The 27,498-nt window shown below is 37.6% G+C and overlaps 2 protein-coding genes across 3 annotated transcripts in view; both read right to left on the bottom strand.

Moving 5' to 3' along the window:
- The window catches only part of sh3d21 (SH3 domain containing 21), a 33,948-nt gene extending 32,640 nt beyond the window's left edge, over window positions 1-1,308 (bottom strand). The window contains exon 1 of the mRNA XM_062991386.1: window positions 1,237-1,308. The gene's annotated coding sequence lies outside the window, so the exon portion shown is untranslated. The remainder of the gene's footprint in view (window positions 1-1,236) is intronic.
- On the bottom strand, window positions 281-26,895 carry thrap3a (thyroid hormone receptor associated protein 3a). 2 transcript variants are annotated; one of them, XM_062991382.1, is made up of 11 exons: window positions 26,742-26,895; window positions 18,649-18,807; window positions 14,212-15,054; window positions 11,472-12,173; window positions 9,311-9,480; window positions 8,659-8,770; window positions 6,900-6,984; window positions 5,976-6,157; window positions 1,984-2,134; window positions 1,751-1,897; window positions 281-1,602 (listed from the first exon to the last, which is right to left on the bottom strand). In XM_062991382.1, exons 2-11 carry the CDS (start codon window positions 18,777-18,779, stop codon window positions 1,405-1,407), a joined length of 2,721 nt encoding a protein of 906 aa, XP_062847452.1. In that variant the 5' UTR covers window positions 18,780-18,807; window positions 26,742-26,895; the 3' UTR covers window positions 281-1,404. The 2 variants fall into 2 exon arrangements, with proteins under 2 accessions (XP_062847452.1, XP_062847453.1); XM_062991383.1 differs by having other exon boundaries at window positions 1,751-1,894.
- Between the last annotated feature and the right edge of the window lie 603 nt (window positions 26,896-27,498).

Below are 27,498 nucleotides of genomic sequence, written 5' to 3'. Positions count from 1 at the left end.
AAAAAAAAGCTTAGGACACTTATGTGTTCAAGTTAGAATCTCAGTTGTGCTTTCGAGGTGATCAGGTGTCTTAAAAATATGTTCTCTGCAGTTACGAATCACAATGTATTATTTGGCAGCCAAACAAAGTTAATATTCAAATTGTTGTATAGGTCAGCAAGTTTGACACCACAGTACTTAATCAATTCAGTAAATGATGTGTGCATCCCTAAACAATTATAAATATTTATTGCAAACGCAATATACAGTGACAAGAAGAAATAAGCAAAAACTCATCAAATGTTGCATCATTGCAGACAATTTAATGCAAAATACACTGTAACACTTTTTATTGCAGTAATAATTTGCATAAAACTGTTTTAAACATGGCGGCACGGTGGCTCGGTGGGTAGCACTGTCGCCTCACAGCAAGAAGGTCCTGGATTTGATCCCGAGGTGGGGCGGTCCAGGTCCTTTCTGTGCAGAGTTTGCATGTTCTCCCTGTGTCTGCGTGGGTTTCCTCCGGGAGCTCCGGTTTCCTCCCACAGTCCAAAAAACATGCAGTCAGGTTAATTGGAGACACTGAATTGCCTTATGGGTGTGTGTGTGTGTGTCTGCCCTGCGATGGACTGGCGCCCCGTCCAGGGTGTTACTGTGTGCCTTGCGCCCATTGAAAAGCTGGGATAGGCTGCCCACGGGGCGCTGTTGGCTGGGTATATTTTTGGTTGGTGGACTATTCTCAGTCCAGCAGTGACAGTGAGGTGTTTAAAAACTTTATCAGCGCTGCTGTGTCTTATCCACTCATACCAGCACAACACACACTAACACACCACCACCATGTCATTGTCACTGCAGTGCTGAGAATGACCCACAACCCAAATAATACCTGCTCTGTGGTGGTCCTGTGGGGGTCCTGACCATTGAAGAACAGGGTGAAAGGGGGCTAACAAAGCATGCAGAGAAACAGATGGACTACAGTCAGTACTTGTAGAACTAAAAATTGCTCCTATATGGTAAGTGGAGCTGATAAAATGGACAGTGAGTGTAGAAACAAGGAGGTGGTTTTAATGTTATGGCTGATCGGTGTATAAGTTTCAGCACACGATTGGTTGGTTGTGTGTGTAGGGGGAGGGACAATTGCTGAAACAGGGTTACTTGTTGCTGGTGCAAGGAACTTACTCTTCTTTTATGTTTATTCTATATTGTCTGTTTATTCTATATTTATCACACTAAATAGTAAGTGAACCTGCTACACACCTGCTACACACCTGCAAAACATCACAGATTTGGATGTAACTTCCAACTTTGGTGTATGATAATTCCATTCTCTGATCTTGTCCACCAAGTATGTGAGTCTGAGAGTCCTGTCCACCCAGGGTAAGGTTTTGAAAGGAAAGCAGGCAGTTTATCATTACGTTTACTAGCTTATGTGCTGTTTTGCTCTTTCTGGTCCCCATTCCCAGGTCTACTATCTTTACTGCTGGCCTGGAACGTGTCATGGCTCCAGTTAGAACTTGAGTTATTAGTGGTGCTTGAACTGGTGGGTCTCCGCAGGATAAAACGACCTTTGACACGAGGGATGCCAGTTTGACCATGTTCTTGAGTCTCATCATTTTTATTGAGCTGCAATTACATAACAGGGAAAAAATAATAAAAAAGTTCAATATTTTATTTACAATATTTTAGGTAATATAATCAACTTGATATGTAAACATATGAGGTAGAGGTGGGGGAGTTTTACTAAAGATAACTGACAAATTTTTAAACATACCAGGCAATATTTCTTGCTTTCGGCCATGTGTTCCTGATCCCACTCATCGATTTTGGAAAGCCCCTGTTCATTTTCACTGCTATTGGTATTTTTGTTGTTTTCGAGAAAATTAACTCTGTTCCAGCCTCTTCCCCGTATTTTGAACTGCTGCAACATAAACAGTAATGTCAATAAATATGAACACCATCCATACAATATATTGCTTTTATACACAAACACTTTAGCACACGTACAAATCCTCCACGTGCTAGTCCCTGCTCTGCTGGTCCAACACACTCTCTGAGAACTTTACTGAAGCTCTTCCCTGTGGACTCATCTTCCTCCTCATGAGCAGAGGAAGAGGAGGAGGAGGACTGAGAATGCTTCTGTTTTTTCTTGCTTTTCCTGAAGTAAAATACAAGAAAGCAGACATAAAATAGCTGCTGTCAACAAAGTCAGTTTAAAAGTAAGAAGCAGAAGAGTGTTCAACTCCAAAGTATATGGACACATTTTCTTAAGCTGTTGTAGCCACAAATGGAAAACAAATCTATACTAATTGTGTATGGTTTTAAAATGTGTGGTAGAAAAACCCTTAATAAAACACCTCAAAGACTGGATTGTGAGTTTAAAAGTTTTATTCTTGTCTGCAGAGAAGAGATCACACAAACAGAGTCTCACACAGAGGCTCCGAGGATGCAATAACGATATTATAACAAACATCTTTTTATACTTGTTGGTGACCTTGTAGGACAGTGGAAGATTCCAGTGCTGAAAGAGATTTCTTAGCTAGAACATAGGAACTGGTCTAAACCAGCTAAAACTGGGTTTTGGAGGTCATACAAAGCAACTGACGCACTTTTTATCACGTACACCATGTTAACATTCTATTGTAGCAGTATTATTGGAATATGACTACTGGCAAAATGCCCTAAGCATATCTTATATCTTACATTTTCTAAGTAGTAATTGATTATGAATTACTACTACTAGTGTAAATAAACATTTTTCTTGTCACAATTGTAACGTCCAACAAGCTCTGGGTAGGGTGTCCACATACTAAATGTTTAAATATTTCAGTCATAGGCATGCAGCAAAAAGTTAATACTAAAGTTGTGCACATTACACTTTTGACCTTTCTAACAGTTGCACATGCCTATTCAAAAGAAGGAGTTTTTTTAATGCAGGTGTGTCACAATGCACAGTTTGAACTTTCGTTTTAATATACAATATGAACTCTGTTGACACTGTAAAATTCTTTAATAATATTTCCTCATTAACTTAATGTTAGAGTAACTAGAAAATGCACACACGAGAAGCAATATTAAATACATAAAGTTTCATTTGAAAGTGCAAAATTAAAAACATTTTTGTACTTTTGTACTCATTGTGAAGAGTACATTGTGAAGTCTCAGAGTAATGCCTTAATTTTTCTGTGTTAAATTTTTTTACATTGTTTTGAATGGTATGTTTAAAAATACATTATTATCTTACAACTTTAAAACTTACAAACTAAATTAAAAAAATAAAAGTTAGATACAGTTAAATTAAGTCTAAAATGGTTTTCTGTTGACAGACCTGTTAAGGTAGCAGAGATGGGGACTCGAGTCGCAGTCCGAGTCACACGTAAGTCGCACACACAGCGACTTCAGACTCGACTAGGTCTCGTTTCAAATGACTCGAACTCGACTCGTGACTCGCAAAAAATGACTTGTGTACAACAAAAGTCAGCAACATTAGTTACGTGTGACAATTATACAGTGTATCACAAAAGTGAGTACACCCCTCACATTTCTGCAAATATTTCATTATATATTTTCATGGGACAACACTATAGACATGAAACTTGGATATAACTTAGAGTAGTCAGTGTACAACTTGTATAGCAGTGTAGATTTACTGTCTTCTGAAAATAACTCAACACACAGCCATTAATGTCTAAATGGCTGGCAACATAAGTGAGTACACCCCACAGTGAACATGTCCAAATTGTGCCCAAAGTGTCAATATTTTGTGTGACCACCATTATTATCCAGCACTGCCTTAACCCTCCTGGGCATGGAATTCACCAGAGCTGCACAGGTTGCTACTGGAATCCTCTTCCACTCCTCCATGATGACATCACGGAGCTGGTGGATGTTAGACACCTTGAACTCCTCCACCTTCCACTTGAGGATGCGCCACAGGTGCTCAATTGGGTTTAGTCCATCACCTTTACCTTCAGCTTCCTCAGCAAGGCAGTTGTCATCTTGGAGGTTGTGTTTGGGGTCGTTATCCTGTTGGAAAACTGCCATGAGGCCCAGTTTTCGAAGGGAGGGGATCATGCTCTGTTTCAGAATGTCACAGTACATGTTGGAATTCATGTTTCCCTCAATGAACTGCAGCTCCCCAGTGCCAGCAACACTCATGCAGCCCAAGACCATGATGCTACCACCACCATGCTTGACTGTAGGCAAGATACAGTTGTCTTGGTACTTCTCACCAGGGCGCCACCACACATGCTGGACACCATCTGAGCCAAACAAGTTTATCTTGGTCTCGTCAGACCACAGGGCATTCCAGTAATCCATGTTCTTGGACTGCTTGTCTTCAGCAAACTGTTTGCTGGCTTTCTTGTGCGTCAGCTTCCTTCTGGGATGACGACCATGCAGACCGAGTTGATGCAGTGTGCGGCGTATGGTCTGAGCACTGACAGGCTGACCTCCCACGTCTTCAACCTCTGCAGCAATGCTGGCAGCACTCATGTGTCTATTTTTTAAAGCCAACCTCTGGATATGACGCCGAACACGTGGACTCAACTTCTTTGGTCGACCCTGGCGAAGCCTGTTCCGAGTGGAACCTGTCCTGGAAAACCGCTGTATGACCTTGGCCACCATGCTGTAGCTCAGTTTCAGGGTGTTAGCAATCTTCTTATAGCCCAGGCCATCTTTGTGGAGAGCAACAATTCTATTTCTCACATCCTCAGAGAGTTCTTTGCCATGAGGTGCCATGTTGAATATCCAGTGGCCAGTATGAGAGAATTGTACCCACAACACCAAATTTAACAGCCCTGCTCCCCATTTACACCTGGGACCTTGACACATGACACCAGGGAGGGACAACGACACATTTGGGCACAATTTGGACATGTTCACTGTGGGGTGTACTCACTTATGTTGCCAGCCATTTAGACATTAATGGCTGTGTGTTGAGTTATTTTCAGAAGACAGTAAATCTACACTGCTATACAAGCTGTACACTGACTACTCTAAATTATATCCAAGTTTCATGTCTATAGTGTTGTCCCATGAAAAGATATAATGAAATATTTGCAGAAATGTGAGGGGTGTACTCACTTTTGTGATACACTGTATATATATATATATATATATATGATCCAACATAATTTCTGCTCTCTATTAACGCTCCGGCCGTCTTAACCCGCAACACACGCAATGAGTAAATGTTACAGCCAGCTTCCAGCTTCCGCTTTCTGAACCAATCAGACCTTCTGATTTTAATTTTTTAGTAAGAAATGCTGTTATTTGGATGTATTTAGTTTGCAGCGTTACACAGATGATTGTCAATGAAACGCTTGATTGGCTTCCTAACGAGTTCGTGTTTTACTTCACAACCGGGAAAAGTTTGGAGGTTTTTAATTATAAGCACATTTGCAAAATAACGGATTATATTCATAATGGGACACACGCTTATAAATTTAATAGCACCTGGAACAACATAAGCTAAGGTAAGCAGTATTATGAATTTTTTGCTGTGTTTGGGATTTTGGCTGCTGTGGTGTAATTTGCAATGAAAACAAAACATCAGTTTAAGCTTTTAACTGGTACCTAGGAAAGTAAAATGGCAAAATACAGTCACTAATCTGTTGTTTTTTTATCTGAACTTACATATTATTTGTTTATTTCTACGCTACATTTCCAGTATATGTTTTGTGTCTATTATATTGACTCGTGACTCGACTCGGACTTGTATTTCGTGACTTGTGAACATCTCTGTTAAGTACAGCTACAAAGATCTTCTGTTTGGTCTTCAGTTATTTTCTTCTTAATCATTTAGGTTGCAGTATTATATGCAGTTATGCTCCACATGATACAACAAAAATTGTTGTATAAAAGCTTTGTGAAACTTTTTCCAAATCTAAACTTTTCCAATGCTTAGTCATTCTATGAATATTCTAAACTAGTAATTAGTGACATATTATTTTGGTAATTCACACAATCATCACATTAAACTGTGGTGTTAAACTTACTTGTATTTTTTGTAATACTTTGTGGATTTCTCACTGGCTCTCTCCTGACTGGTTTCCCTTAATTCCTCGCTGATTCCTCGTCTTTCCTGTTTGTCATTTGTCTCTCTGCTTAAGTATTTTTTATGCTGCTCAATGTCCATCTGAAGCTCTGCTGTATCACCATGAAATTTTCTACCTTGACCCTGGTTTGGGAAGACAAAAACATGTTTTGGCCAGACTAAAGGTTAGAGGTATGCTCTATTGGCTTAAAAAATATATGGGATGAGACCAAGACAAAACTAGAATTTATTCATGCAAATAAACTATTAATCTTTTAAAGTATTTGACTCTTACAAAAATGTGTCATTTCTTTAGATTTAAAGACCTAAAAGTAAAATAATAAAACTTCAGCTTTCAAAGGGTGCTTAAGGGTTTTGCATTTTGTATTTGTGAGCAATTTCACAGTTTAAACCTTGTTAGACAATTGTACAGAACAAGCATTGTCAGAATGTGAAAGATTAAAATACCACACCACAATATTTTCACCGAGGCACTTGGGGATTTGTTAAGTTTTGGTTTAGCTTGATTTGCTCTTTTCAGGCTTTTAAAGAAGTGTACTTACTATTATGTTTGATAAGCGTCCTTTGAAAGGCTTGGACATAGGAGCAACTGGTCACATCCATTTATGACCACTCATTTCTTGCCTTAGGAAGGTTTGAACCCACAGTAAATAATCATCAATTGTTGTGGGCGCATGTACAAGACAATAAACTGAATGTGACTTATTTCACTTGTCACTTTGATTAAGCAGCAAGCTTTTATCTCTCTTGTAAAAGAAAACCAGGGGCTTAATGAGAGAATTAGGACACTATTCGTGCTTTGGCTGGCTCACTCTTGCAGCATCTTTTCCCCCAATATATGTCATGTTTCAAAATTTTCTGTCACCTTGGAGCTGCCGTCCATGAAGCTTTTCAAGTCCTCAAAGAGGAATGAGTGCCTCTTAAAATCACTGGGAGAAACATCTATTCTCCTGTGAAAACAGATAAAAAGATAATGGTCCACATAGATTATTTGAATTTTAAAAATACAAATACACAACATACGCAACAGGTAAGCAAGGATTCAGTTATGACATTTTCATCCACCATATAGAAGCACTTTGTAGTTCTACAATTACTGACTGTAGTCCATCTGTTTCTCTACATACTTTTTAGCCTGCTTTCACCCTGTTCTTAAATGCTCAGGACCCCCACTGGACCACTACAGAGTAGGAATTATCTGGGTGATGGATGATTCTCAGCACTGCAGTGACACTGACATGGTGGTGGTGTGTTAGTGTGTGTTGTGCTGTTATGACTGGATCAGACACAGCAGCGCTGCTGTAGTTTTAAATACCATGTCCACTTACTGTCCACTCTATTAGAAACTCCTACCTAGTTGGTCCACCTTGTAGATGTAAAGTCAGAGACGATCGCTCATCTATTGATGCTGTTTGAGTTGGTCATCTTCTAGACCTTCATCAGTGGTCACCGGACACTGCTCACGGGCCGCTGTTGGCTGGATATATTTTTGGTTGGTGGACTATTCTCAGTCCAACAGGGACAGTGAGGTGTTTAAAAACCCCAGCAGCGCTGCTGTGTTTTATCCACTCATACCACCACAACACACACTAACACACCACCACCATGTCAGTGTCACTGCAGTGCTGAGAATGATCTACCACCCAAATAATACCTACTCTAGTGGTCCTGGGAGAGTCCTGACCATTGTAGAACAGAGTAAAAGGAGGTTAAAAAAGTATGTAGAGAAACAGATGGACTACAGTCAGTAATTGTAGACCTACAAAGTGCTTCTATATGGTAAGTGGAGCTGAAAAAATGGACAGTGAGTGTAGAAACAAGGGGGTGGTTTTAATGTTATGGCTGATCAGTGTATATAACAAATCTGTCCAGACCTCAACATCTAGATTAAGAAAGCAAGATAAAAAGATCTGATAAAAAGTGGCTTAAAGAAGGTTTAGTGTTGGGTACAGATGACAGGAACTGTGGTTAAAATACTGCTTAACATGTTAGTATTTGGTTAAACTGGCTTATGCATTTCTATCTATAGGAAAGACATCAGTACATATGGTTGAAAACTGTAGTCAGAAACACATTTAGTGACTGTAGTACACATGCATTAGTGTAATATAAAAGTGAAAACATACGCGAATATGAGAAAATGTTCTTCAGGTGAGTGAGAATGTCAATCAATACAAAAGTACACTGTTTGATCACCTGATCAACATGATGGTACTTTTCTATCCTGATGGGTATGGTCTCTTTCAGGATGACAATGACTCATATACAGGACACAAGGCATCACAGGTGGTTTGATTCAACTGAAAATGATGTAAATCATATTGTATGGTCTATGCAGGTACAACTGAATTTCATTGGTACATTTTGGATCGATGTGTTATCTCTCTCCAGCACCATCATCAAAACACCAGGTTTTAAGGAAACAGCTTTTGGAAAAATGGTGTCACAGCAGCACAAAACCTTACTAAGTCCCTTTGGGTTGATTTTGTCCTTCAACCTGTCACCCAGCTGTATCTGAAATTGCTGCACTATTAAAGTACAAATCTTATAAACAGCATTGGCAAATAGATTAGACAGGTCAAAATACCAAAGTAAACTAAATTTAAGTACCATATTTTAAATACCTGTGTATCTCTGGACTCTTTCTTGGCTTCCTGATTTCTTTCTCAGCAGCTAGTCTTTGGTACATGGCAAACCGATCATTTAGAGTAATTCCAGATGAAGGGAAATGTTCAGCTGTAAAAGAGATATACAGGACATTTTTGGTTTATCAACAGTAATTAGTAGCCATGTTATGATATATGTCCATGTAGTGTATATAATATATAATATAGGAACACGAATTCGAACAATAGACACATGCACAAATGGATCATTACCACTTGTTAGTTTCTAATAAGTTTTGAAACAATGTGACATAAAGTATCATGGTCTGAAGTAGTCACAGTGGACAATAACTGTCATTGGTTTCTCTATAGTCTCCAGGTTTTAGTTAATACTGGACAGGACACCAATCCATTGCTGTGCAACACTCGTACCAGTCACCTATAACAGCGGGCAATATAGCATAGCCAAACCATCCTATGCATGCCAAACTCCTCAGAAATAGTGACCAAAGGGTAGGATCAAACCCAGGTCTCAAGATGCTGTGTGGTACACACATATAATGCCACCATCATGTGGTACACACATGTCATGCCACCAACGAGACATTATTAAGGACTGAATCTCAAAACAAGAATTGTAGTGTTTGTAATATGAAAGACTTTTTTTCACCTGTGACATCATGGACTATTGAAACTATGTGCTGAGCAAACAGCTCTGATGGGCTCCTGTTCAAATTTTTACACCGAAGTTGTTGGAAGACTAAATGAAAGTCCTGATCCTTTTTATCAGAATGCACAAGATCAATAGCTTTCCTCCAGTCATCAGACAAAACAGAAGATCTGCAAGACATAACAAACAATCTGTCACTACTTTTATTATTGTGTTTATTAACATCAAATAAATAGATTAAAGATAAGCACCTGAAAACAAAAACACAGACATAACATGCTGTACAAACAAACTTTAAACCTGGTTAAAACTAAACAATTCTATTTTATTTTTAGCAACAGCTTTATCCTGTCAGGGTTGCAGCATGGAAACACTGTGCGCAAGGCGGGAATACTTTGGACAGGAGAACCAACCCATCACAGGGCTTTAGCCAGACATAGCCAATGACGTCCATGCAGATTCCCAAAAGTGAACATAGAACAGAGTGGGCCGGCGTGCTCTAAAAAGGCACTTAAATGTCACATGTTCAGACGTTATTGAGGAGTTTTGCTTGTTCTCCCAGTGGCCAGAGTGTATTCATGCCTTGTGCCCAGTGTTTTTAGGTGGTACCAGACCCACTTTGACCCTATACAAACTGTGGGTGAAAATGAACAATGATAATGAGAATAAGAACCGATTAAAACATACATGTCAGCGATACAAAAATATGAAACTAATTTCCAGTAAAACGCAGCTAAAAAAAATCTGTGACTTGTCAATTCTCTTGAATCTTCATTTATCTGACAAAAGTAGAAAGAAAAGATTTCCAATGTTTTCACCAATCAACTTGATTGTATTTTGTAAATAGAAACACATTTAGAATTTGATGCCTGCAACACACTGAAAAAAGTTGGGACAGAGGCAAAATAAGAGTCAAACGTTTATAGAGTATGGAAGTTACAATGTTTTGAAACACTAAGCAGTTGAACTTTTAACAGGTAAGGGAATCATGATTTAATACCACTGTTAGTCCTGGTCGAAAAGAGCTAACAGAGGGACACGATGTGAACTCTTAACATACCCCAACACTAAAGCAGATGGGGCGGCATGGTGGCTAAGTGGGTAGCACTGTCGCCTCACAGGAAGAAGGTCCTGGGTTCGATCCCCAGGTGGGGCGGTCCGGGTCCTTTCTGTGCGGAGTTTGCATGTTTTCCCTGTGTCTGCGTGGGTTTCCTCCGGGTGCTCCGGTTTCCTCCCACAGTCCAAAGACGTGCAAGTTAGGTGAATTGGAGACACCAAATTGTCCATGAATGTGTTTGATATAACCTTGTGAACTGATGAACCTTGTGTGAAGATAAACTACCGTTTCCTGTCATGAATGTAACCAAAAGTGTAAAACATGATGTTAAAATCCTAATAAACAAACAAACTAAAGCAGATTTTACAGTGAAAATGAGACACTGATCACAGTATTTATTTTTATCTTCTTGCTTTACATTACTGCTATACAATAAAGAATGTGTGGCTTGTTTATTTGAAACTTAATAGTGTGTTTTAGATTTTATTGGGACTATATACTTAGTTATCAGTTAACCTCTGACTAATGGCATTTGGGAACTGAACTGCATTTATTTTATTTTAATAGTTTATTTAACAGGGACAATACAGATAAAAATTGTTACATGAAATGCACCAGATGTATTGTATTTAAGGCTTCTAGCATAAGCTAATAAGCTATAATAGAACAAAAAATGAATACATAAAATACATAAAACTATATACTCATTTGAGTGATTAAATTTGTGATGAGTCCATCTTCATATCTGTATATCAACTAATACTTACAGTGTTCACAAGTTTGTTTCTGTTTAAACCATTGCTTTACCTTTATATTAAAAACTTTTAATTCGTTTTGTGTTTTGATTTCTGAAGGTAATAAATTCCATAATCGTACACATTTAACTGTAAAAGATGACTAAACAAAAGTTGTTCTATACATCGGCATTCTACAGTTGCCACTTACAGGGTCAGAACGTCATTTTAATGACCAACAATAACACCGACTGTCTAAAATTTGATATGCAAAGAGCGAAACTATTTAAAAAATACTTGTACACTGAATCCTTGCAAAGCTATTAACAGATAATCTGTAATCTAGAGGTTTGTAAGTGGAAATATTTACCTTGCCAAGTCGTCACTAAGGGAATTCACCCTCAGATTAAACTCAGTCTCTCTCTTCCCAATAGGCCTGGGTGGGGATGTATCCCTCAAATTCATAACAAACTCTGGCTCTTGGCATTCAGATTTCCTTCTATAAAAAGCTGCATATGTGGAAGCACTTGGTGATGGTTGTTCTATTCGTTTTATCTTTGAGGGCCTTTCTGGGGAGAGGTCCCCAAATTTACATGCCAACTTCTCCCTCTGAGACAGAGCAGCCAGAATACGTGCAGCCCTCTCCTTCTCCCGGCTTATCAGAAAGGCCTCAAGCTCATCATCCCATGCTCTGTCCTCCAACTTTCTGATGTGCTCCTCAAACAATTTACGAGCAGACAGAGGCACTTTGCTTAGGTGCTTGGAAGCATCAACTCCCATCTGTAAATGAGGCACCATTTCTTCCTCCGTATCTTCACATACGAATGGTGGCCTATTTAGGGATCTACTTGATGCTTTGTCATATTTGAAACTCCCCACAAATTTGGTCTTTTCAGTCTCCTTTTTATTTATATCACCTGCAGGCCTAGATAGCCCTGGAACAGTGGACTCATTAGGAATGCCCTCAGACTTGCTATGGATTTTTTCAAGCAAGACATTCCCATTGTCTGTCGGCTTCTCCAAAACTTTATCGGCAACAGCCTGCTTCTTATTCTTCTGTTCCTCTAAAAATCTGTTAAACAAAACAGAGATGTGTGTTTATAAAGAATCACATAAAGTACACATGATACTGAAGCCTTTTAAACTTAATGCAAATTATTATGTTTTATTGAAACATAATATAAATATATATTAAGATATCAAAGCCAATTCCCCATTCATTATTTTCCTTACAGTGGTTTGTGACATAGTAACATGATTCTATTTTTGTCTTCCATTAAGACTTATAAAGCCCATCATCATGTGCCTTTCAAATCCCACATATAAAAAGTAACATGGCAGCTGAACACACTTGGAGGAGAGCTCTAACATTCTTTGTTCTGTATTTCTAAGGTCACTGCTCCCACAAATGGATAGTTTTGTGTTCTGACTGATGGGGAAGAGAGCAATGTAGGGTTTTCTTCCACAAAGACAGCAAAACTTTTCATGCTCGCTTAGACTTCCATGACAGATGGCAACGGAATTTTGGGGATTTTACTTTGCTGTTTCATTAAAAATAGGTAAATGATTTAATGTTGTGCTACTCAGTGTGTGAAAGTTGACTGATATGAAAAAAAAAAAATTAAACACATAAAGAAAACACTACTGAATGTCAGAACTGTGATTAAAAAAACTTACCAGATACACAAAGGACCATCTGAATTGGTTCTTAGTTTTATCATGTCATATAAATTGTTATATTTACTGACTATCAACATTCGTTTTTTCACTGACACTCTGATTTTCATCTTGAATGCACCATCCTTGCACCAGCCTTGTATGCACCATCCTGTTTGGTTTAGATAATAAAAGGAAGCCCGGGTGCTTTATTTTTTATTTTTGCTCTGGCATTTACTCTGATTAAAACAACGACATTAGCAGCACTTTGTAAGTGGCCAGTTCCTGTAAGATTACATGTGAATTTGAGCTTGAAAAAAGTCTCCTTATAATCCTTATATTCCCTGATTAATTACTAATAATAAATCCATTGTCTATATATATTTTTTTTTACATTTATATACAATATGTGCACTGTGGGTTATTTCTGACAGAAATACTCTTTGGATAGAGTGTGGCAGTCTAGATGACTCTTGTTTATTCATGACATCCTGGAAATATGGAAATGATTGGGTATACTAAACTATTTAAAGATAGAACAACATAAAAGTTAAACTAAACACAAACTTTGGCTTCTGTGTGAATATAAAACAACTGTATATATACAGATTTTTTCTTAACTAATTAAACATTTCCCTCAGAATTAAATAAAAAAAATGGGTGGCACGTTGGCTAACTGGGTAGCACTGTTGCATTACAGCAAGAAGGTCCTGGGTTTAATCCCCATGTGGGCCGGTCTGGGTCCTTTCTGTGTGGAGTTTGCATGTTCTCCCCGTGTTCGCATGGGTTTACTCCGGGTGCTCCGGTTTCCTCCCACAGTCCGAAGATATGCAAGTGAAGTAAATTGGAGATACAAAATTGTCCAAGACTGTGTTCAATATAACCTTGTGTGAACTGATGAACCTTGTGTAATGACTAACTACTGTTCCTGTCATGAATGTAACCAAAGTGTAAAACATGATGTTAAAATCCTAATAAACAAACAAACAAATAAAAAATCAATATGTTAAACATACCCTATATGGACAAAAGTATTTGAACACCTGACCATGAGCTTGTTGGACATCCCATTTCTAAAACAAATGGTATTAAAAAGAGTGATATCTGTGTGATCTTTTCAGCTATAACAACAACTTTTCTAAAAGACTTTGAAGTATGTATCTGGGAATATGGCTGGGCACTGATGTTGATCAGGAGAACCGCAACTGTTCCAGTTAATTCCAAAAGCTTTCAAAGTTTCTTCGTGTCTTTACAGACCTTGCTTTGTGCACAGGGACATAGTCATGAACCTTCCCTAAACTGTTGCTGTAAAGTAAATATTTTTTTTATATAATTGACTTATTATATCTGTTCAGTCATTGAAGTTAGAATACATCAAATCAATAATTAGAATAACTGTCCCAATACTTTTTTCCATATAGTGTGCATAAAATATATATATATGTATTGCTTACTTCTTAAATGCCATGGAAATGGCTACTGGATCCTCCTTCTGGTTGTCATTTGTAAAAAGCCCAAACCCTGAAAAAGCTGGTGTGGGGCTTTTCTTTACTGTGCTGTTGGTAGAGATCATGGAAGCAGTCTGCCAGGAGGTCATACCATTGCTGGTAGTTCCTAATTTTTCATCCACAGGACTGTTTTCACTGGTGGCTGGAAAAGCCTTCTCAACTTGTGGACTGGCATTGTTTGGGCTCTCATGGTTCATAGTGAAATGCCATGCTTCAGTGTCCTTGTCTTTACTTGTACTTCTTTCCAAATCTGGAGGGCATCCTCCCTGCTCAGATACTGTTATGTCTCCACCTGTCTGACTTTCGATGGGTGCAGAGAGAGCTTCACTTACAGCCTTACAATTCTGCTTACAAGAACCTGATCTTAGTCTGGAGGAGTTGGAAGAAGAGGAGTGTTGTGAATGCAGGGATGAAGATCTGTCCGAGTGATGTGATTGATTAAGTGACAGAGGGCTGCTTGAACGTTTTTTGGGGGTGCGTGAACGCCCTCTTTTTGGGCTGTGGCCATGATGCTGTTGCTGCTCATGCTGTTGCTGCTGTTTCTGCCTTTGGTAGGAATGCTGGCGAAAGTTTTGCCAGTTGTTTGATCTGTAGTTATTGTATCCTCCCCCTCCTCCACGCTGAAAACGGCCGCGGAAGAAGCCTCGTCCTCTACCCCGAAAGAAGTAAGGCCTCCGAAAGCCTCTGTGGTAGCCCCGGAACTCACGATTGTTCTGATATTCCCGCTGATGTTGTCGTCCCCGGTTATGAAAAGGAGAATGGGATCTGGACCGAGAGCGAGATCTAGAGCTAGGACAAAAGAGAAAAATTACTTTAATGTTCTTTGGGCTAATATAGCAAACATTATGCTACTAAAAACTAAAGCACACATTTCTGAACACACAATCAATCTCAGGGCCTCAGGGCCTCACCCCCCCCTATCCAAGACATAGCCATTTACATCTGTATGTTGATTCCAGACTGATGGCACCACTGAAGATTCGAACCCTAGATCCCAGTGGTAGTGGGTTTGCGTAATTTATTGCTGCACCACCTGAGCGCTCTGCATAACTAATATTAAAACCAAATAATTCAAATATAGCAAATAAAACTTTTTTTGTTATTACATAAAAGCTCATTATCATCACTTTCTTAACCGCTTATCCCATTAGGGTTGTGGGGGGGCTTGCTGGAGCCTATTCCAGCTTTTCAATGGGCGCAAGGCACACAGTAACACCCTGGAAGGGGCGCCAGTCCATCCCAGGGCAGACACATATATATACACACACACACACACATACACATCCATTCACCTATAGGGCAATTCAGTATCTCCAATTAACCTGACTGCACTGAACCTGTTACTAAGCTAGTAACTGAAAATAATACCTTTTAAGAACAATTTTTAATGCACAATGGCAAGGAATTTTACCATCTACATCAATCAACTATTCCTAGTTTTTCCTAGAATTCCAAAATTCGAATTCCAAAATCTATATGTTTTCTGTTGATGTCTTTGATTCATGTTTCTGTTTCCGTGCTTTACCTTGTTTTTGCATATATCACTCTCACTATCACTACTACACACTTGAGTTCCGTCTCCTCGGTCCGCCCAACATTTTACCTGTCTTTGTATTTTTATTAACTATAACAGGTCGAAATAATTTCACCTACTGTTCCAACTTTTTGGGAAGTGTACTACTTAACCACTGACCACGCCAAAGGACCACGCAATAGCTATTAATAAAACACAAAAAACCTAATTACTGCATGGTTGGAGCTGTATAGTATTTAGTCCACAAGGGGGCAATAAAACACCACATATTCCATCCACAATGCATATTAGTCAGCTTTCCTGTTTGTGTGTCTCTTCCAGAAGTAACTTGTACAAAACTACTTTTGCACTTTTGAATCCTGATAAATGCAAATTTCCACCTAGTAATGAATTATGAATTTCAAATGCTTTGCCATGAATGATCCAAATTCAAAATGTTTTACAGTATTTTAAGTAACAGGAAGAACAAATAGATTTTAATAATAATAATAATAATAATGTCAGTGCCTGCATGAACACACTTCCGAGGTGATGTGTTTACCAATGTTCATCAAGTTAGCCATTTTTTTCATGAACTGCATGAATCTAAATCGGTTTATTAGTTATTACAAGAAAATAAAGCTTCTTTTAGTAAAGGCAGATTACAAATAATAAACATTAGCAGTTGTAGCCTAGTGATTAAGGTACTGGACTTGTAACCAAAAGGTCACTGGTTTAAGCCCCACCACTGCCAGGTTGCCACTGTTGGGCCCTTGAGCAAGGCCCTTAACCCTCAATTGCTTAGAAAATATACTGTCACAATACTGTAAGTTGCTTTGGATAATAGTGTCTGCTAAATGCTGAAAATGTAAAATGTAAACATTAACACAACCACAAAACAAGTAAACACTACTCTATCTTTTATCTACATTATATGTTTCCTTGACCATTTGATAATGCCCCATTCTGCTACTTAGTATTTTTTTTTACTGGAATAAAAAGTAAAGCCGCACTGCAGTCTCACAGAAAAAAATTCATGCACCACACTACTCTTACCCAGAAATGTATAAAAATATAATTTTTTTATTTAGAAATCTAGAGTGTTTCCATAAAACAAAGCTAAAAACCAATTTTAAAAAATTCATTATCACTTCTTTTACCACCACTTTATCCTGGTCAGGGTCAGGGTGGGTCTGTTTGAAATAAAATAATTCCTGACGACTAAGCTGAACCTTTAAGCCTTATCTGATTACATGCTGACATTAATAAATCGGGTAAAGTTCTCCAGAGAAGTCCTGAGCTGAGATGTAGCTCTGCTTTAACATGATTTTTTTTAAAGAGTATGGCTCATTTATGATTTATTTTAAGTACAAGATGATTAAATTATTGATGTTTTTATTTGCGTGATCTTGCTATTCTCTAGATGAGAATATTTAGAAATGAGAATTAGTAACTATTACTACTGTCTTAGGACACAGAGTTAAGCATTGCCACAATAGACATCTTATCATTTATATTTTATAAATTTAATAGCTTTATTGTTTTTATAATAGTCAATATTTAATTATTGTGATACATTCACATGACCAAAATAGTTATAAAGGCATTTTGTGATAAACTGGACATTTATGGTACTTGTCTGGTTGTTCTCATGTGTCTAAGGTTATAATTTTCCACTTTCTGTCAGTAACATAGTTTGCACATTTTCCAAAAGCACTCCTAAATATACACTGATTAGCCACAACCACCTCCTTGTTTCTACACTAACTGTCCATTTTATCAGCTCCACTTACAATATAGAAGCACTTTGTAGTTCTACAATTACTGACTGTAGTCCATCTGTTTCTCTACATACGTTTCCTTTTTAGCCTGCTTTCACCCTGTTCTTCAATGGTCAGGACCCCCACAGGACCAGCACAGAGCAGGTATTATTTAGGTGGTGGATCATTCTCAGCACTGCAGTGACACTGACATGGTGGTGGGGTGTTCGTGTGTGTTGTGCTGGTATGAGTGGATCAGACACAGCAGCGCTGCTGGAGTTTTTAAATACAGTGTCCACTCACTGTCCACTCTATTAGACACTCCTACCTAGTTGGTCCACCTTGTAGATGTAAAGTCAGAGACGATCGCTCATCTATTGCTGCTGTTTGAGTTGGTCATCTTCTAGATCTTTATCAGTGGTCACAGGACGCTGGCCACAGGGCGCTGTTGGCTGGATATTTTTGGTTGGTGGACTATTCTCTGTCCAGCAGTGACAGTGAGGTGTTTAAAAACTCCAGCAGCGCTGCTGTGTTTGATCCACTCATACCAGCACAACACACACTAACACACCACCACCATGTCATTGTCGCTGCAGTGCTGAGAATGATCCACCACCCAAATAATACCTGCTCTGTGGTGCATGAAAGGGGACTAACAAAGCATGCAGAGAAACAGATGGACTACAGTCAGTAATTGTAGGATTACAAAATGCTTTTATGTGGTAAGTGGAGCTGATAAAATGGACAGTGAGTGTAGAAACATGGAGGCGGTTTTAATGTTATGGCTGATTGGTGTATGTTTTAAATTATTTTACTACAACAGATTTCATGTTCAAACAGTGATTAGAGCAAAAAGAAGGTGCTAGTTTTCAGTATTATTTTAAGGACATAGATGACATGGCAAACAAAAAAACCAATCATCTGTTTAACATAAACAGGTCTTGTTCTCTGTTTCATAGCTCCTCTAAACTGGGAACTGAAACTTAAATCTGAGAATGCTAAAAACCTAAAAAACTTAAATTCTCACCCTCTTTATAAACAGCTGCATATGACATATTTGTTGCAACAGAAAAAATAATTTTTTTTTAGTGAGTATGCTTTGGAAATTACCCGTATCGGTGCTTTCTTGATCGGGACCGTGAGCTACTTCGAGACCTGGAGCGGGAGCGGGTCTCTGTGCGTGACCTCGACCTGGATCGTGATCGTGAGTGTGTTCTGGAAGATCTCGCTGTCTTAGACATCACTGCTGAAAGGTTTGCTTATAGGTGTCTGTCAGAAAACATAATAGAAAACAATCAGTTCACTCACATACACATACACACAGATCAGCAATTAAACATTCACATCACTGAACATTAAAACCACCTCCTTGTTTCTACACTTACTTTCCATTTTATCAGCTCCACTTACCATATAGAAGCACTTTGTAGTTCTACAATTACTGACTGTAGTCCATCTGTTTCTCTACATACTTTTTTAGCCTGCTTTCACCCTGTTCTTCAGTGGTCAGGACCACCACAGGACCTTCATCAGTGGTCACAGGACGCTGCCCACGGGGCGCTGTTGGTTGGATATTTTTGGTTGGTGGACTATTCTCAATCCAGCAGTGACAGTGAGGTGTTTAAAAACTCCATCAGTGCTGCTGTGTCTGATCCACTCATACCAGCACAACACACACTAACACACCACCACCATGTCAGTGTCACTGCAGTGCTGAGAATGATCCACCACCTAAACAATACCTGCTCTGTAGTGGTCCTGTGGAGGTCCTGACCATTAAAGAACAGCAAGAAAGGGGGCTAACAAAGCCGATAAAATGGACAATGTGTGTAGAAACAAGAAGGTGGTTTTAATGTTATGGCTGATCGGTGTATATCTCATTTTAATTCCATAGGCATTAATATAGAGTTGGTCCTTCTTTTGCAGATTTATCTGGGAAGGATTTTGGAGTGTGTCTTTGGGAATTTTTGACCATTCCTCCAGATTTGTAAGGTAAAACACTTCCCAAACTGTTTCCACAAAGTTAGAAGCATACAACTGTAAAAAAAAAAAAAAAAGTATTTATTTGCTAAAGTGTTAAGATTTCACTGGAGCGAAGTGGCCTTGGCCAACCATTGAAAAACAACCCTATAGCATTATGTCTCCTCCACCAAACAGGTAGATAACGTTCACCTGGCATTCGCTAAACCCAGACTCATTCATCAGACTTATATAGAGAGTTTCCATTGCTCCAAGGTCCGGTAGTGGTGTGCTTTATGCTTGGCATTGTGCTTGGTGATGTAAAACTTGCATGCAGTTGCCCGGCCATGAAAACCTATGCCATGCAGCTCCCAGCACACAATTATATCAAAACTACTTTTAATACTAGACAAAGATAACCCAAGCAAGCACATCATTTTTTTATATGATGATTTCCCAGAAGTGGTCATCCAACTGAAATCTGACCAAAAATGCTTCATCCAGGGGGTAACAATAGAACCCAGACAAACATCTAACGAACTGCAGGCCTCATTTGCTTCAGTTAGGATCAATGTACATAATTCCACAATATGGATTCAATAAGAGAGTTGGTGCAAACCACTGCTGACCAAAAAGAACACAAAGGCTTCTTTTACATTTCACCAAAAACATCTAGATGACCCTCAGGACTTTTGGGATACTATTTAGTGGAGTCATTAGTTAAAGTTGGAACTTTTTCATAGACTTAAATCCTATCTGATCTGGCGTGAAGCTTACACATTCCACCATTTATCAGAAAATCCTGAAGGAGAATGTCTACCTGTCAGTTAGTGATCTGAAACTCAGGCTCAGTTTGGTTAATGATTCAAAGCATGCAAGTAAGTCCACCCTGAATGGCTCTAAATAAACAAAATTAAGGATTTTACGGTTTAAAGTCCTGACTTGAATCCCATTGAGATGATGTGGCAGGACCTTAAATGGGCAGCTTAATCTGGAAACCCCTCTAGTGTAGCCAAAATAAATACAATGCTGCAAAGAAGAGTGGGCCAAAATTTCTCCACATTGATATAACAGACTTATCACAAACTACTGCAAACATCTGATTGCAGTTGTTATAGCCAAGGGTGGCACAACCCAGTATTAGGTTTAGGGGACAATTACTTTTCACATGAGTGGTGTAGGTTTTCAATAAATCTTTATGCAGTAGTAAATAGAATAATCATTTAAAAGCTACATTTGATGTTTAATCATATAATAAAATGAGTTAGAAGATCTGAAACATTTAAATGTAACAAATATGCAACAAATAGAAGAAATTGGAAGGGAGCAGCACTGTAAATTATGATGATTTACTTCTAGCAAATCTTATGATTAACTTTTTTACTTCTTGACACCAGAAAATAAATGAAAACTGTATGAACTCTTAACTACAGTCTCAGACAAATTCAGTTTGAATTAGATGTGGTAAATTGCTAAACAAACTGCTAAACTGCTCATTTTTGTTCAGAGTGTTTATAATGTAAAATACTAACATGTGGTAGTTGATAATAAGTAGGACATCTGACCACATACTCTATGGACTATACCTATACACTGATCAGCCATAACATTTAAACCACCTCCTTGTGTCTGCACTCACTGTCCACTTTGTAGTTCTACAATTACTGACTGTAGTCCATCTATTTCTCTACATACTTTTTTAGATATATATTTTGGTTGGTGGACTATTCTCAGTCCAGCAGGGACAGTGATGTGTTTAAAAACTCCATTAGCGCTGCTTTGTCTGATCCACTCATACCATCACAACACACACTAACACACCACCACCATGTCAGTGTCACTGCAGTGCTGAGAATGATCCACCACCCAAATAATACCTGCTCTGTAGTGGTCCTGTGAGAGTCCTGACCATTGAAGAACAGCATGAAAGGCGGCTAACAAAGTATGCAGAGAAACAGATGGGCTACAGTCAATAATTGTAGAACTACAAAGTGCTTGTATGTGGTAATTTATAAAGGTCAGTACACATTTGTCTAATTTTATTTGTGTATTTCCTGATCTTCTCTACAATCATGGATGACTAAAGGAATTTCGCCTGTGGGTGAATTCTAATTTTGTAAAACAGGAAGTCATCAGTGCCCACAAAGAGTTCTTACATTCAGGTGATATTTAAAGAAGTAAAAATATTAATGGGAACAGGCGTCTGTTACATTTTGTTTCTATAAATGTCTGGCTATGACAAAGGTTGTGACATCTGTTTTTAGTGATATCTGATTAGCTTTTTGTAACTGTGACACTTAATTCACTTTTTTTATTCACCTTTATTAAAGAGTGCCAGTAAATCTGGAGGTGACCGTATCCTGGAAATAGGAACTAGAAAAGAGAAGCGGCAGAGTAAAAGCACTTGGGTGAAGCACAATGCTGTGCCAAGAGTCTATGAAGTGGAAAGCTATTTAAGGAAAAGGAATGAGCTGAGTGATGATTTTCAGGTGCTGTATGATCAGGTGATGAGAGAATGATCAGGTGATGTGTTGTACAATGCATGATGGGGCTTGTAGTTTGTTACAATTAGTAATAACACAGAATTGAAGTGTCTGTAAAAGAATTTCAAATCTTCTGTTGGTGACTGCAGAAACTGAAAGCATCTGATCGTCGGGGTCGATAGGTTGAGAAGAGAGAAACTGCAAGATGCTTCTCACAAGAGCAGCTGACTCCAGCAAATGTCCAAACACTAATCACTAGCATTTGACCTATAACAAGGACTGTGTCAGAGGCTCTAGTAATCGTACCCTTGTGATTTCGTTACCCACAAACACACACTCTTTTTCTCTGTCCTTGCTTGCAAAAATGGCAGCTGAAGCGCAATCCTCATCACCTGTTCGATTGAAATGGGTTGGTGACACAATGGTGGAGTAAACCGATACGGCAGCACCAAGAAGAAACAACTCATCTGTTCTATCATTAATATAACAAATGCCACAATAACATTTGCCACAATTACAGAGAGAAATAAATAGGGTTGCAGCACTTATCACGGTCAAGGCAGCTGGCATTTTAACAATTGTGGAACAAATGTGGGCAAACTTTTAGCCCCCTACTAATAGTAAATGCAAATAATCCAAACATGGTTTAACCATAGACTTTTGCATTTTCTCTAGTGGGTTTACTCTAAAGGATTAGATTTCCTCTTGACTTAGTTCTAAGTATGTGGTTTATAATGTCAACTCACAAATGGTTTAGTACATTTAGCTTGTTTACGATGGTCTGCATAGTTCTATCTTTAAATACATATGTAGCATTCGAAATTTCCTGTACAAATGTAGTCAGTTACTCTGATCAACAAATACCAGTTCTTTCTAACAATGCATGAGCATAAGCCCGTACACAATAGTACATACAGATGCAATCAGGAATATTTAAGCTTCTTACCTTTAAAAGTATTATAGTGATGTGTATAGAACTGAATGAAAATATTCGACAAGAAGTCTCAGTAAACAGAGAAAGAATATTGACTGATACAAACAACCTAGTTTAAGTTTAAATAAAGAGCATCTAGTTCACTTGACAGATGTCCATGTGCACCATTATTCAACCCCCAGCCTCAGTACTTTGCCCTGATAACTATTAAATGGCAATTTTGGTAAATGCTAACAAGCTTCTGACACCTCTGTTGTGGAATCTTCACCTATACTTATTTAGACACCACCAAATCTGGAGACTGAAAAGGCCACTCCAGGATATTCCAGGACTGATTCCTTAGCCAAGCCTTTTTTGACTTGGAATCATTGTTTTGCTGGAAAGTCCAATTATTACCATGGTTCAAGTTCACCACAAATGGCATAACAGTACTCCTTAGAATGCCTTGCTATTTCATTAAATCCATGATGCCAGTTACATGGCAGATACCTGCAGCAGAAAAACATTCACACAATACCAATGACCCACCTCAATTCTTGACTGTGGGGATAGTATTATTCTGGTTATAAGCCTTTTTTCCAGACAAACCATATGGCCAAACAGTTCTAGTTTTAATTAGTCACTCCAAAGGACCGAGATTTAGAACTCTGCAGACCCAGCCAAATTCCAGGTCATCAGGTCTGCAGTAACAGACAGGTTTTCTTGGTGTCCTTGAGATGAGATTGCTGAGCCTCTGGACAAAACTTGGCTTTGTCCTGCAGCCAGGCAGGTTTGCTGCTGTACTTTAAGGTTAAAACTTCCAGACAATACCTCGAATGTTGTCTCTAGGACTGTTCAAGATCTTGGAAATCTTTGTATACCTATTGCCCTTTTGGTGTAATGAAATAGCTTCCTCTCTTTGCATTTGTAACAGCTCCTTAGTTTTCACCATGGTTACACACCTTTCTGAATGGTGTTTATATAACACATCACAGCTGAAGCAAATTAAGGCTTGTTATTGAGTCCCAATGCTTAAATCTTTAAACTTAACTTTAGTTCATACAGACTAGCAGTAGGTTTTAAGATCAGCAATATTATGTAGAGGTTGAATAATTGTTATATGGCAGTATTAATAAAAATATCCTGCTACTCTAAAATACTACAGTATTCATTTACTTTTTTTCACTTTGATAAAGACTGCATTTAAAGCACAATCTAGCTCTGCAGAAAAATTTTAAGTTATAAGTCTTTATTTTGTGTGTGTGTGGGTTTGAATGTTTCTAATTGCAACTGTACATTTGGCACCAGTTACACAAAACAGAATTTTTCGTAATAATTATTAATAATTAATGTAAACTCATATATTCAGTAAACCTAGTCATATTTTCTCATGTTGGTTAGTTTTGTTAATGATTTTTGATTTCTAGTTTTAAATAATGGGTTCAACTGAAAATGCCCCAAAGTTTAACTCACTGATCTTTTTAAAGGTATTTTACTAATGAGTTACTTTTAAAGGTAAAAAGTCAGTATATCTGTACATTTAATGCTAATTAATATTTATGTTTAACACTGTTTCTCTTTGTATTACCATGACACCTTAGTTTTCAAGCTATTTTTAAGGTACATGCAACAGCTGGTTGTACTGGTTCCACAAATTATCTAAGATAGAGTGGACCTTTAGCTGTAAAGTCTCCTCCTGGAACTAGTAGAACTCTGATATATGCAGTGCTGACAGAACGCTGGGATGCATAAAAGGGTTAGTCAGGGCAACTAAAAACAACAAATAATAACTGAAATAATTTTGACATTACATGATACATAACAATGTTTAGTTTTTCTGATGTGACATAGTTATGATTTGTTCTAACAGTCCACTTAAAAAAGTATAAAAAAAATAGATTTAACTACAAAAATTTAATTTTTAATGTCCAATCTGTTACAGTGCATTTATTAAAGAACTGCCTGTCGATATGTTTATGTATGGTTCTCAGAGCATGTGCCCTAAGGCTAATCTAATATAATGTAAATATCATATTTTTTAATGTTAAATAAAAGTGAAGCTTAAAAGAGCTCTACCATATACGCCAGAGTAGTTTCTGTTTTCAGATTGCTGTTTTCTATTTACTGTGTAAAGTTTAAATTTTATTTCATTTAAATGTAGATTAAATCCAGACAAATAACCCCACAACTAAATGTACACTAAAGTCAGATATGCTATGTTAATGTTTATTATCTAACCAGATTTGTCATAGATTGCCATATATTAAATATGGATAATAAACTCATATTATTATACAACATATAGCTCCAGAACAATAAATATCATTAAAATTAAAATGATATATAAAATATCATTACAATTAATGTATTCAAGGAACCTCAAAAACTATGTTTTAACCAAACCCCATGTGCCACAATGTGCCACACTTGCTTTAAGTACATCAGAAGGTTTAGGTCAGGAGATTTGAATGGTCAGTTGGAGTGTTTTCTTAAAACAAATGTACTTTAAGCTGTTTTTGTTTTTTTTCATCTTTACAGAGTGCCAAAAATACAGATATGATTAGCTTTACCCAGCAAACATCTTAACATGTCTAAATGCAACATTATCTACTAATTATTTAAAGATGTGATTGGGTTACATGTAGGGAAGGACAGATTTGATTAACACAGTTTTTAATATTTGTTCCATAATACAGGTATATTACACATATTTACACAAAGCAGAGGTTAGTTATTATTTATTGTTTATTGACGTTAATAAACTAAACTTGTAACAAACTTGTGTATAATATTGCCTGTGCCAGCGCTGAGTTGGTTGGCAAATATGGGGGGTGACTGGCACAGTGTTATAGGACAACAGACGCCAAAACAAAACCTGATTTATTTAGCAACAGGAAACAAATTATTAAGCAAATTATTTTACCGTTCTTACAACTGTCAGGGTTGGGGTTAGGCCGAGTTATATAGGCCTAGTATATAAAAGTAGTTACCCTTTATAGTATGCTTAAAAAACAGTACCATACTATGTTCACATTTTAACCTAGATTAAGAACTGTCATCTGACCATATCAACCAGACTGCTTTTGTATCTCTGACTCATCAGATTTTTACATATTGTAAGTTTCCAATCATTCTGTTACAGTCAAAGAACCTTTGAGGAAACTTAAAAATATAATACATTATAATACATGACCTTTATATCTGTATGTAAACTTACAGTTAAATAATTAAATAGTTGTAAACAACTGTTTACAATTAAATGATGATTTAGATAAACGCTTTCAGTGTAATTTAAAATGTATCTCAACAGATCAATGATGTGTTTAATTTTTATAACAACTCATACTACTGATATTATTTACCAACATGTTTAAACCAACCATGTTCTCCTGTTCACCAGTTACAACTTCAACCAGTTACATTGATACCCAAAAACACAGAGGATCTGACTAAAAGTGAGATTATATCAATGTAAATACTGTACAAATTTTGATCGTAAACAGTATAAGTTTATTTATATTATCATTATTATTACAGATTACAGTATGTATTGTTTCCTATTTTCTGTACTGATTACTTATGAATGTTTATAAGGATCCCAGACATTTTATTAGATCTTTAACACTCAGTTATGTTGATTTCTGTCAAATAAATCAGTACAAGTCCCACAAAATAACTGTTGATTAATTATTAATAATTTATTGTTAATATGTTATTATTGCTTATTATTAAAATGTATTTAATGATTTATACTTTAATTATTAATAATAAAAGTATATTGAATTACATTTATAAAACAGGTTAATAAATAAACATCAACAGTCCATAATTTGAAAGCCTTTACCGACCTGTGAGTCCGGATGCAAAGCCGATGCCTGAATCCGGAGATTTTGGAGTGACTGCAGACTTCTTTGATCATCCCCACCTTTATTCACAGAAATTAAAGTGATCCATAATTTAATTAGAAAATAAATCTAATTCGAATGAACTTCTTGCAGCAGTAAAACCCAAAGCGCGAGAGAAACTCGACTGATACGCGACTGTGTGAGCGCGCGTTTGTGCGTGTGCGCGCGCGTGAGTGTGATACCGAGTGAACCGTGGAGTTCCCACTGAAGGTGCCGCTGATGGTAAAGTCTCCTCCTCCTCCTCCTCCTCTTCCTCTAGTGCCAAACTGTTGTTACATGTTTCATACTTTCTGCCATACCACCTAGTGTGACTGAACTGGCCAAGAGATCATAGAAAAGTTCAACATGAAGAACATGAAGTAAAAGCAAAAACTGAAGAAGCTCTTTTAGAAATGTTGTCATGCTGGGTTAAAAAAATCTGTCAAATCGACTCAGGACAAAAACTGTGTTCATACGATCATTTACTTTTACTATTACTATTACACACAGCCACACAACACTTCATATAGAAATAGACTATATTGCCAAAAGTATTCACTCACCCATCCAAATCATTGAATTCAGGTGTTCCAATCACTTCCATGGCCACAGGTGTATAAAACCAAGCACCTAGGCATGCAGACTGCTTCTACAAACATTAGTGGAAGAATGGGTCGCTCTCAGGAGCTCAGTGAATTCCAGTGTTGTACCGTGATAGGAT

Source organism: Trichomycterus rosablanca, chromosome 3 (assembly GCF_030014385.1).
Source record: "Trichomycterus rosablanca isolate fTriRos1 chromosome 3, fTriRos1.hap1, whole genome shotgun sequence".
Lineage (NCBI taxonomy): Eukaryota > Metazoa > Chordata > Actinopteri > Siluriformes > Trichomycteridae > Trichomycterus > Trichomycterus rosablanca.
The sequence above is the reverse complement of the archived record's forward strand: the minus strand, read 5'-3'. Positions and strand labels throughout refer to the sequence as shown.